The sequence below is a fragment of the Trachypithecus francoisi genome, unplaced genomic scaffold, assembly GCF_009764315.1.
Source record: "Trachypithecus francoisi isolate TF-2019V2 unplaced genomic scaffold, Tfra_2.0 Lachesis_group2, whole genome shotgun sequence".
NCBI classification, from domain to species: domain Eukaryota; kingdom Metazoa; phylum Chordata; class Mammalia; order Primates; family Cercopithecidae; genus Trachypithecus; species Trachypithecus francoisi.
The window spans coordinates 105,222,119-105,234,162 of record NW_022681465.1 but is presented as its reverse complement, the minus strand read 5'-3'; the positions used below and the strand labels follow the sequence as shown (position 1 = coordinate 105,234,162).

At 36.5% G+C, this 12,044-nt stretch overlaps 1 protein-coding gene across 6 annotated transcripts in view; it reads left to right on the top strand.

Annotated features, from left to right (window-relative positions):
- Positions 1-12,044, top strand: part of GFM2 (GTP dependent ribosome recycling factor mitochondrial 2) — a 49,238-nt gene that overhangs the window by 21,908 nt on the left and 15,286 nt on the right. For 5 of the 6 annotated variants that reach the window (XR_004429867.1, XM_033179868.1, XM_033179870.1 and 2 more), the window contains 7 exons: positions 774-834; positions 1,084-1,263; positions 5,958-6,038; positions 7,435-7,583; positions 8,928-9,068; positions 9,153-9,252; positions 11,183-11,372. Coding sequence is in view for 4 of the 6 variants with exons in the window: in XM_033179868.1 (XP_033035759.1) it covers positions 774-834; positions 1,084-1,263; positions 5,958-6,038; positions 7,435-7,583; positions 8,928-9,068; positions 9,153-9,252; positions 11,183-11,372 (902 nt within the window). In the remaining 2 variants the exon portion in view is untranslated. Of the gene's footprint in view, positions 1-773; positions 835-1,083; positions 1,264-5,957; positions 6,039-7,434; positions 7,584-8,927; positions 9,069-9,152; positions 9,253-11,182; positions 11,468-12,044 lie in introns of all 6 variants that reach the window. The other variant, XR_004429868.1, reaches the window with a different exon arrangement.

Below are 12,044 nucleotides of genomic sequence, written 5' to 3'. Positions count from 1 at the left end.
CTCCCTCTCTATAGTAATTCTGAGGCTGTTGGTTTAAAGGACTTTGTCTTGATTAATAATAGCCCAGCAACCTTTAAAATGTATTTGCCTCAAGTTCTGACCCTTTTCTGCTTGGAGTTCCTTGTGGTAGATGGAAGTACTTATTTATTGCCAGACAGTACCTTTGGCAATGGGGAGGGAGATGACTGGATAATAGGCTGGTTCTGAAAAAAACACTGGGACCGGAATGACCTGCATGTATGTATAAATCAGCCCATGTGCCAGAGATGGCATGTGTTCTAGAGGTAGCCAGCTGCAGTGTTAGCATAGAAATGAATAGCATAGCGTAGGATATGAAGAATGCCAAAGACTAGGCAGGCTCTTGGAAGAAAGCTGGTAGCCTTGTATGATAGCAAACCTAGTAGTGGAAGAAAGAATCCTTTAGCTTATCACAAATCTTGCATTGGAATCCCAACTACAATTTATTATCCATGTTACCTTGATCAATTCATTTAATCTTAATTGCAAAGTATAGTTATGTGAAGCTCACAATAATAATATCCTAAACAGCTCTGTGGCTGGATTAGGGTAATTTCTGATATCTGAAATTGACATAAAAGTTTATTCCAGACATTTTCCTATGGAAAACTGTTAAATAGCGTTAAGGAGAATAAAGTGGGTTAAAATTTTAGAAAACATTCTTAAAACCTGTAAGAGTTTTCTTTCCTCTTTTGATACCTTTGGTAAATAATTTTTAACCATGTTTTTAACTATAATTATTTTGCTTTCTACAGCTTTAAGTATGCAGTTGAAAGCATCAGAGAGAAGTTAAAGGCAAAGCCTTTGCTTTTACAGGTAAATTGGTTAATAGCATCAGCTTCTTCTCAGTTTCCTCATTAATTTATTTTGTGACAATGTATACATTTCCAAAGCCATCTCAAATCATTTTTTAAGAAGCTAGAGTATAAATAAAAATAGCCACAGATTATAGTAATGGTGATAATAGACATTTTGGGGAAAATGGTACAATTAGAAAAGACTTGTCATCAATGTAGTTTTCAGTGAGTGATCATTTAATAATGTTAATCTCACTCTGACTTACAGTTACCAATTGGTGAAGCCAAAACTTTCAAAGGAGTGGTGGATGTAGTAACGAAAGAAAAACTTCTTTGGAATAGCAATTCAAATGATGGAAAAGACTTTGAGAGAAAGCCCCTCTTGGAAATGAGTGATCCTGAATTGCTGAAGGAAACAACTGAAGCAAGGAATGCCTTAATTGAACAAGTAAAGTATAATGAATGATAAAATGAACACCAATGTGTGCACCACTCATCTTAAATAGAATATAGTCATACTTTAGCATCTCTGGGGGATTGGTTACAGGACCTCCTGTGGATACCAAAATCTGCAGATGCTCAAGTCCCTGATATAAAATGTTGTAGTATTTGTATATAACCTATTCATGTCTTCCTCTATACTTTCTTTTTTTGAGACGGAGTCTCGCTCTGCCACCCAGGCTGGAGTGCAGTGGCCGGATCTCAGCTCACTGCAAGCTCCACCTCCCGGGTTTACGCCATTCTCCTGCCTCAGCCTCCCGAGTAGCTGGGACTACAGGCGCCCGCCTCGTCGCCCGGCTAGTTTTTTGTATTTTTAAGTAGAGACAGGGTTTCACCGTATTAGCCAGGATGGTCTCGATCTCCTGACCTTGTGATCCACCCGTCTCAGCCTCCCAAAGTGCTGGGATTACAGGCTTGAGCCACCGCGCCCGGCCCTCCTCTATACTTTCAATCATTTCTAAATTACTTATAATACCTAATACAATGTAAATGCTGTGTGCCATTTTGTGTTCATTTCTCTCTCCCACTAATCATCTACCTGTGCCCCAAACTATTATTTCAGTATTTCTCTTTCATGTGCTTTTTTGCTGTTGTTGTTGTTGTTGAGACGGAGTCTAGCCCTGTGGCCTAGGCTGGAGTGCAGTGGCACGATCTCAGCTCACTGCCACGATATCAGTTCACTGCAGCCTCTACCTCCCAGGTTCCAGCGATTCTCCCGCCTCAGCCTCCTGGGTAGCTGGGATTACAGGCATGTACCACCGCACCAAGCTAATTTTTTTTTATTTTTTATTTTTTAGTAGAGATGAGGTTTCATCATGTTGACCAGGCTGGTCTCGAACTCCTGACCTCAGGTGATCTGCCTGCCTCAGCCTCCCAAAGTGCTAGGATTACCAGCATGAGCCACTGCACCGGGCCTCGTTTGCTTTTCCTTGTAGTTTACCATAAATCCTTAAAGAACTTAGGTTTACATGTTTTGAACTTTACATAACTGAAATGATACTGTTTGTATTTTATGACGTTGCTCAACATTGTTGGAACTTTATCCATGTTGCTATGTATGTAGTCTATTCATTTCAATCTTGTATATTGTTCTTTTTTTTTTTTTTTTTTTTTGTTGAGACGGAGTCTTGCTCTGTCGCCCAGGCTGGAGTGCAGTGGCCGGATCTCAGCTCACTGCAAGCTCCGCCTCCCGGGTTTACGCCATTCTCCTGCCTCAGCCTCCCGAGTAGCTGGGACTACAGGCGCCCGCCACCTCACCCGGCTAGTTTTTTTTTTGTATTTTTAGTAGAGACGGGGTTTCACCGTGTTAGCCAGGATGGTCTCGATCTCCTGACCTCGTGATCCGCCCGTCTCGGCCTCCCAAAGTGCTGGGATTACAGGCTTGAGCCACCGCGCCAGGCTTATATTTTTCTAATATATGATTTTACCACACTTTATTGGGTGTTCTCCTGTGGATGGGCTTTGAGGTTGTGCTGTTACAAACAATGTGGCTATGAACATTTTTGTATCTATCTCCTTGTGCACATGGGCAATGGTTTCTTTAGGATTAAACTAAGGAGTAGCATTGCTATGTCAAAGGATATGCATGTCTTTTACTTTTCACCAGATGTGAAATTATTTAGAAAATTTTAAAACCGTCAATTTTATAGTTGGTATATAGCTCTGGACCTCATCCACCTTTAAAATTATAATGGAAAATAGCAAGATTGTTAATATTTGTAATATTTATATTATATTGTTAGTATATATGGCAATAAGTAAACCTTAAATAAATTTCTTGAATATTATGGTAGAGAAAAATGTTGGAATCTGAGCCCTTGATTTTTCACTTCTAAATTGAATTGGTCCAAATAAATTCTGTCAGCATTAATTTTTTTTCACTCATCTTTTGTATGTAGTTTTTTTTTTTTGAAGTATATAGTCATGTACTTCATGATGACATTTTAGTCAAGAACAGACCACATGAATGTTGACAGTGCTATAAGATTGTAATACTATATTTCCCTGTACATTTTCTATGTTGAGATACACAAATACTTACCATTGTGTTACAATTGCCTACAGTATTCAGTGCAGTAACATGCTGTACGGATTTGTAGCCTAGGAGCAATAGACTATAGCCTTGGTGTAAAAGCAGACGATACTGTCTAGGTTTCTAAGTACACCTCTATGATGTTGGTAGAATGACGAAATTGCCTAACACCACATTTCTCCGAGCTTACACCTGTCACTAACTGATGCCTGACTGTAGTAATCATTGCAACTTTATCATTAACATAATAATTATTATTTTTGTTATTGAGTCAGTGAGGGCCTACTATATGCTAGGTTAAGTGCTTTATGTATACTTTTTAATTTAACCTTCACAAGAACCTTATATTGTCTGCATTTTACAGGTGGGGAAACAGCAGCTCAAATGCTTAAATAAGTTGTCACACAGCTAATAAAGTGGCTGACCTAGAATCTGAACCCAGGTTAATCTCAGTTTAGAGCTAAAGCTCTTACCTGCTTTGTTATACTGCTTTTTTAATTTGGGGAGCATAGAAAATATAAAAGTGTAACCGACGTTTATTAATAATTCATTCCTCTTTGAGTTTTTTTGTGTTGTTTTAATACAGAAGAACTATAAGAATAAACTTAAGAAGGATCTTGTAATCTAGTTGAGGAGCCAACACACACTTGCCCATATCTCATGGTCTTCTAGGATGTGACAGTTTGTGACAGAAATCTCAGAAAATCTGAGACTGTCAGTAGCTAATCATATGCTGATTATAAGAAACACATATGTATAAAATTTACAGAATAAGACTACTTCACACCCATTAGGATGCCTACTGTCAAAAACAGAAAATAGGTGTTGGCAAAGATGTGGAGAATTATAACCTTGTGCACTGTTGGTAGGAATGTAAATGTTGCACCCACTATGGAAAACCGTGTGGTGATTCTCAAAAAATTAAATATGGAGTTACTATATTACCCAACATTTCTGCTTTTTGGGTATGTACTCAAAAGAACTGAAAACAGAGTCTCAAAGAGATATTTGCACATGCATGTTCCTAGCAGCATTCTTCAAAATAGCCAAAAGGTAGAAGCAACCCAAATCCATGGATCCAGAGTAATCAGATTCAGAGACAGAAAGTAGAATGGTAGTTGCTATGGGCTGGGGAAGGGCAGAGAGAATACAATGTTGTTTAGTTAATGTGTATGGAGTTTGTTTTGAAAGTTGAAAAGAGTTCTGGAGATTTATTGTGCAGTAATGTGAAAATACTTAACACTACTGAACTGTACAAAAGTACAATGGGCCGGGCGCAGTGGCTCACGCCTGTAATCCCAGCACTTTGGGAGGCTGAGGGAGGTGAATCACGAGCTCAGGAGTTCGAGACCAGCCTGACCAACATGGTGAAACTCTGTCTCTACTAAAAATACAAAAAAGCCATGCGTGGTGGTGCGTGCCTGTAATCCTAGCTACTCAGGAGGCTGAAGCAGGAGAATTGCTTGAGCCCAGGAGGCAGAGGTTGCAGTGAGCCGAGATTGCACCATTGTACTCCAGCCTAGGTGACAGAACCAGCCTCCATATCAAAAAAAAAAAAAAGCACAATGGCAATTTTTATGTTCTATATATTTTGTCACAATTTAAAATTTTCCTTTAAATTAGTGAATAAGATTAATGTGGAATAGAATCAACTTCCAATATTGAAGGTACGCAGTAATAATAGCTAATACTTATTATACACTATTATATATTCTTAAAGCATAATTTGAATTGGTTATTTAATCCTTATAACAGCCTCAAGAAGTAGATACTACTCTGTGAGTTACTGAGGCAGAGAGGTGAAGTAACTTGACCAAAATTTGAACACGCTAGTAAGTGGTGGAACCATTTCTAGATAGTCTGATTCCAGAAGTTGAGCTTAAACATCACATATAATGCTCTCCAGAAGGATGGTTAGGTACATTTTCTGCTATACTTAATCCTGTTAACAGTGTGGTTTTTTACCAAGTTTGAATGTTTTGCTCCCTTGTACTGTTAACACGCTTTTGAAGCTGTTTTATTAATTTGTCAGCTGAATGATCCCATTTCGTATAGGCGGATGGTTATGAAAAGAATGTGAAATAGACTATTGCATTTTTATTATTGAAATATTGCCTATGCCTCCCTTCCCTAATATAAATGTATTTCTTCAGTGCAGAATTACAGCAACATTAATTGTTTTAGTTTCACCGACTTGGGAGATCTGGTGAACATTCAGATATTAGAGGAAAACCAGATGAAACTTTTTTATAATCTAAAACCTCCAAATTTATCTTAAAAAGGCCAATCCATTGTATGTACTATCATTGTAAGTTGCACATTTTCTTTGATTTCTTTTGAGCACACTGATAGCACTTAATTAAGATGCTTTATCAGGCTCTGACTTTCTATGAATTAGGAAACTCCTAATAGTATCTTTAGTTTTCCATTTCCTTTCCTTTCAAAGAAAAACATTTTTCTTTATCTCATTAGAAGAAGTGAAGCGTTGCTTGGTCTGGTTAAGGTAGCTGTCTTGAAATATTTGAATATTGTCTGTTTATGGGGTTTGGACAAGTTAATAGTTATGAAGATAAATGCAAGTTATAGAACTCTAGAACCTTTCTTTATAGGTTGCAGATTTGGATGATGAATTTGCTGACGTGGTTTTAGAAGAATTTAGTGAAAATTTTGATTTGTTACCAGCTGAAAAGGTAAATTTTATTATTCAATAGCTTTGGCAAAATGTTACTAATTGGATGTAGTTTGATTTCTCTGCCTTTGATGTGTGTGCATTTTTTTTTAAACTTTGCATGTTGTTAGAAAGCCGTAAGTTTAAAGTTAGGAGAACATTAAGTTAAAGTCACTACTAATACAATACTTAATGGCAGTGATTTATCACTTTCAAACATACTTTACAAAATTAAAAATTGAATCTGTTTAACTTCTATTGAGTCAGCATTAGTTAACTACTCATTCTCTGTAGTCTTTTCATCATGACAATTCCTCTAAGGATGTTTAGGGAGATCACAGAAAATTTGTATTAAAATTTACTGTTGTTTTAGGCTACTACAATGATCATTTTTCTCAGAGCATTGTTTTCTGAATCTTTTTAAATTTTTTATTGAAACTCATTACAGTTCTTTGTTTTTTGTCTTTTGACATACAGTAAGCCAGAGAAGAGGCAATTAAAATATTGATAGTAATTGAATTATGACAGATTTCTTGAAGGAAACGCTATTTTGGTCTGCCAAGGACATTCCCCATGAATTTGGCAAATTTACTCTTTATTTTTCTTTATGAAACATAAGAATTGCCAAGCAAAGTGTTTCTAAGTAATAATCTGTAAAATGAGCCAAAGATGAGCCTAGCAAATTCACTTAGTATTCATTAGAATAATTAAAAACACAAGAGCTGAAACATATTTTTGAGCCACTCAAAAGTTAGAATGAAAGTGATTTTTTCTTTTGAATGAAATGTCAGTTTTGAAACTGTTTATTTTTGGATGTTTAAATGTGATATTTATGGTACCCTATCTTCACATAGCATGATTTCTGTTTTCAGAGAGCTCACAATCTAAAGTAGGATTGACCCACCAATAATAGCCTGCAACACACTCAAGCTTTTCTGGTTTTTTGAAATCTTTCTAAAAATTTTCCTACTTGGATTTCTCTTTTTTCCCTTGGATTTTGTTTAATATGGATTTAATTTAATTGAAGAAATGATAACTCAGATGTATATATTTTATTTATGACCAGTTTCTCTGTTAGACTATCAAGGTTAAATTATAAGTATGTTAATTTATTTAGTCAAGAAATATTTTTGAGCACCTATTTTAACCACTTTTCTCGTTTCTGGGGATTTAGCAGTATTTCCAGGGGTAATGCTCATATGGATTTTACATTCTAGCGAATGGGAGATAGATAAACTAATAAATATCTAACATGCCAGGTACTGATTAGTGTTAAAAAGAAAAACTAGGCCAACAAAGTGATGGAGGTGTGGTGAGGAGGGCTGTGTACATGGCTGGTTAGAGAAAACCTTTAATTTTGAGCTTCTGGCCAAGACCAGAACACAAAATAAATGCTCATTTGTCTCTCTGCTTTGTAGCTACAGACTGCAATACATAGAGTGACACTAGCTCAGACAGCAGTGCCTGTGCTTTGTGGAAGTGCCCTGAAAAACAAAGGGATACAGCCCTTGTTAGATGCTGTTACTATGTACTTGCCTTCACCTGAAGAGCGTAACTATGAATTTCTGTAAGTATGCAATCACATATATTAAAATTCTTACCTTTGAAGAAACAAGTAGGCAAATACTTCTATGAAAAGTAATTAAATCACCATTTTTGAATAATAACGGTGAGTGTTATTGCAAATGATATAAGGAGCCATAGTAATTTTTGCTTGAAGGGAACATTGTTCATCTCTTGTAAAAAGAGAATATCTTACAGATAGAGCTAAGAGGTATGTCTTTCCACTGTGTAAAAGTTTAAGTGTTGACCCTGCCATCTTAGTCTTAGAAAAGTGATATCCTGGGGATGTTTGTTAAATATTCTGTAGTTATATTTATATTCATCTAGATTTCAGGATTTTTCATAAGCTCAGAATATTTTGTGGCTATAAAGAAAGGTCATTGTTTTACCCCTATTGTCACTAAAAGCTTTGTACTTAAGTAGTAAGTCCTTTAAAATCTCAGTAAGCAATGTGTAAAATGGCAGAGAAATGGACTTTAATTATCTTAATTCTGACATTAATAACTTTTCATACCTCTAAATTGGAGAGGCATGATGGTGAAGAACACAGGCTTTGTACTATTGGATTTAAATCCTAGCTCTTCCAAGTTGCTTAATGTCTCATCTATAAAATGCAAAGAATAGGACCTATCTCATGGTGTTCTTGTAAGAATTAAATGATTTGTAAAGCACAAAGAACAGTGCCTGGTATAGTAAGCTCTATATTAGTATTATTAAAGTTAAAAATTGGAGGAAATGGGAATAAGATTGGAGAAATTCTATCACAGAAGTGTTTAAACTACTTTAAGTTAGGAACTCCTTTGAAACTAATGAAAATATGGAGCTCTCCTTAGATGCACAAAATTTGGCAATTGCAGGAGAACTCAATTCTAAAACTTATCAGTGATCACCAGTTTAAGAACATCATTCTATTGTGAGTGTTGGTTATGTGAACAATTTCAAGTTTATAGTATAGATTTTTATGGTTATGTAAGAACAGAAAGTGGAAGGAGAGCATAAAAGCAATAATTGGAAAGTACCTGTTTATTTACCCTGTGCTGATTTCTTGATAAGTGGTGTGATATTCCCAGGTGTAGTCTTCATGGACAGAGCTCTTGGCAATGAAATTATTCACAAATAGAGGTGATATTTGGAAGATAATCCATTATTTTTAGTTTTGAGGAATTAATGGTAAGATCTCTATTGAGTAATTTAGTCAATGGAAAAAGAGAGTTATGTAACAAAGACATTTAGTGGCTCTAAGTAGCTCTACTAGAAGATAAAAGAGCTCTTTGGGGACATGAAGGATACGTTTCTGCAGTTATGGGAAGTATGTTTTATAGGCCTTTTTGGAATGTTTATTTTATAGGCAGTGGTATAAGGATGACTTATGTGCATTGGCATTTAAAGTTCTCCATGACAAGCAGCGAGGACCATTGGTTTTTATGCGCATTTACTCAGGCACAATAAAACCCCAGTTGGCCATTCATAATGTTAATGGAAACTGCACGTAAGTAGAAGCTTAGTTTATTTTATAAAACTGTACTCATTTCTTTAAAAATACTTTTACTAATATAAAATCATGATTTTACAGGGAGAGAATAAGTCGTCTGCTTTTGCCGTTTGCTGACCAACATGTAGAAATCCCTTCACTGACTGCTGGTAACATTGCTTTGACTGTTGGGCTTAAACATGTAAGTGACCAAATGATTTCTCTAGGAAATAACAGCTTAAATGTTTAATTACAAGTAAGCAACTTGTAATATCAAAAACCCATAAACAATCCAAATGTCCCTCAATAGTAGAATAAAGAATATTGTGGCATATTTATCAACATGGCTGAATCTCATACATTTACTAGGAAGAAAAGTAAATTACAGAAGACCACAGACAGGATGGATTGTGTTCATATAAAGTTGAAATCCAAGTAAAATAGCATACTGTTTATAGGTATTTATGTATATACATATATGTGTGTTTTAAGTTTATATGAAATATTGTTTTGTTCCCATTGGGTTTATTCCTATCTTGAGCATTGCAGAAAATTTCACCTAGACTTACAACTGATCAGGTAATAACAAGATGTTTTGTTAGTGAAGGCTCCATGAGAGCAAGGATTTTTGTCTTTTTTGTTCATGGCTCTACAGTCCATAGATCAGTGCTTGCATATAGTAGACATTCCATAGATAACTGTAGGATGAATAAATGAAAATACTTGATGCTGTATTTATTTTTGATAGGTTAAAACTAAGGATTGTTCATTTATATGGATTAAATAAAATATAATTTTCTCATTAACCTTTATGTAGTAAACATTGTTATTTTAAACATTTTACCTCTTCATGATTAGTTTCAAGTTTGAAAATCCTTCAGTAGCGCGGTGGCTTACGCCTGTAATCCCAGCACTTTGGGAGGCCGAGAGGGGCGGCTCACATGGTCGGGAGATCGAGACCATCCTGGCTAACACGGTGAAACCCCATCTCTACTAAAAATACAAAAAAAAAAAAAAAATTAGCCGGGTGTAGTGGCGGGCGCCTGTAGTCCCAGCTACTTGGGAGGCTGAGGCAGGAGAATGGTGTGAACCCGGGAAGCAGAGCTTGCAGTGAGCCGAGGTCGTGCCACCGCACTCCAGCCTGGGTGACTGAGCAAGACTCCGTCTCAAAAAAAAAAAAGAAAATCCTTCAGTAGAAAATTGCTATTTGACTGGTTACTGGACTTTGGAATGTCCCCTCTATCTCCCTGAAGGCAGGAGCTCCTTGTATGTATTTGAAGGAGCTCTACAAATACGTTGGGACTATTGCTCTAGTAGGATTGTTTTTACAGAGAAGGAAACTGGCACAGAATTTCACAATATAAAAGTTTAAAAGTGAAATTACAGTTTTTAAAAGATAACTGGCTCTACATGGAAGCCAGCAATCTGCACAGTTAAGGGTATTCTGGTTAATTATTTTAGTTAATAGGAGATTTTCTGTAAATTCTTATGGGTGGTAGAACACTCTAATGGACTTCTCCCTAACCTGTCTTGTTATGATTGAAAATTTAGGAAGGTACATTTGTTTTGCCAAATAATTTTGGATGTGTATGTGTGTGTGTTTTATTGTTTGTTAGAATTTATTACAATAATATTTTGGATAGAATTCTTATGCAAGTTAAATTAGCTTTACTTACGCAGTTATTAATGAGCTTTTTGAATTTTATTTCTCTTTTAAGTTCTGATGAAAAGAAAGTGCCACAAAAAAAATTCTTGGCCGGGTGCGGTGGCTCAAGCCTGTAATCCCAGCACTTTGGGAGGCCGAGACGGGCGGATCACGAGATCAGGAGATCGAGACCATCCTGGCTAACACAGTGAAACCCCGTCTCTACTAAAAATACAAAAACTAGACGGGAGAGGTGGCGGGCGCCTGTAGTCCCAGCTACTCGGGAGGCTGAGGCAGGAGAATGGCCTAAATCCGGAAGGCGGAGCTTGCAGTGAGCTGAGATCCGGCCACTGCACTCCAGCCCCGGCGACAGAGTGAGACTCTGCCTCAAAAAAAAAAAAAAAAAATTCTTATATTGTGATTCTTGGTGGAAGATGAGCACTTGCTAAATGCCACTTTTGTTCCATGTCATCTTGTTTGCTTGCAGACTGCCACTGGAGACACCATTGTCTCATCCAAGTCCAGCGCTTTAGCTGCAGCTCGTAGAGCCGAAAGGGAGGGAGAAAAGAAGCACGGACAAAACGGTGAAGCAGAGAGAGTTTTATTGGCTGGAGTGGAGATTCCAGAACCTGTTTTCTTCTGTACCATAGAACCCCCGTCAGTGTCTAAGCAGCCAGGTATAAATGGTCCTAGTGTGTCAACTAATTAGTGCTCTGATAATTTATATAAAATAGTTACAATATACCCTCAAGAGATTTCTTATGTGATTGAAGTAAATTTTATCTGAATATATTGGTAAACATTTCCTGTGGTTGGTCTTGTTTTTTAAGATGTTTCGATTTTTACAAATGCCTTCATTTTTTTCTCTTCTTATTTCTTGGCCATTCTTCTCATATTCTTCCTTACTCTTGTAGTGCTATCTATGGGATTCTAAGTAACTGGTCTTAGAACTGCCCTTCTAGTATATTAGATTAGACAGTAACTGATTCATAACCCACTCAGTTTCTCATCATCATGTATAAAAATGCTGTTTTACCTTGTTTTCTACCTCAACCTCTAGAACTCAATGAAGAAATTTGTATACTGTGGATAACCTCGTTTGAACTTTTGTTTGTTACTTTGTTCTTTAGCATTTTAGCTCAGATTTTTTCAGTGGCTTCTCATTACTTCTAGCACACACCCAAACTCTTCAGTGTGGTATGTAAAGCCCATGATTCCAATTATAATTTCCAATTAGATTGGGTTACATATAGCAGAAAACCTCCAAATAACAATTGCTTTAATAAGACAAAAATTTTTTTCTCTCTATCTCATAACAGAAGCCTTGAATTGGTAGCCAGGGATTAGAG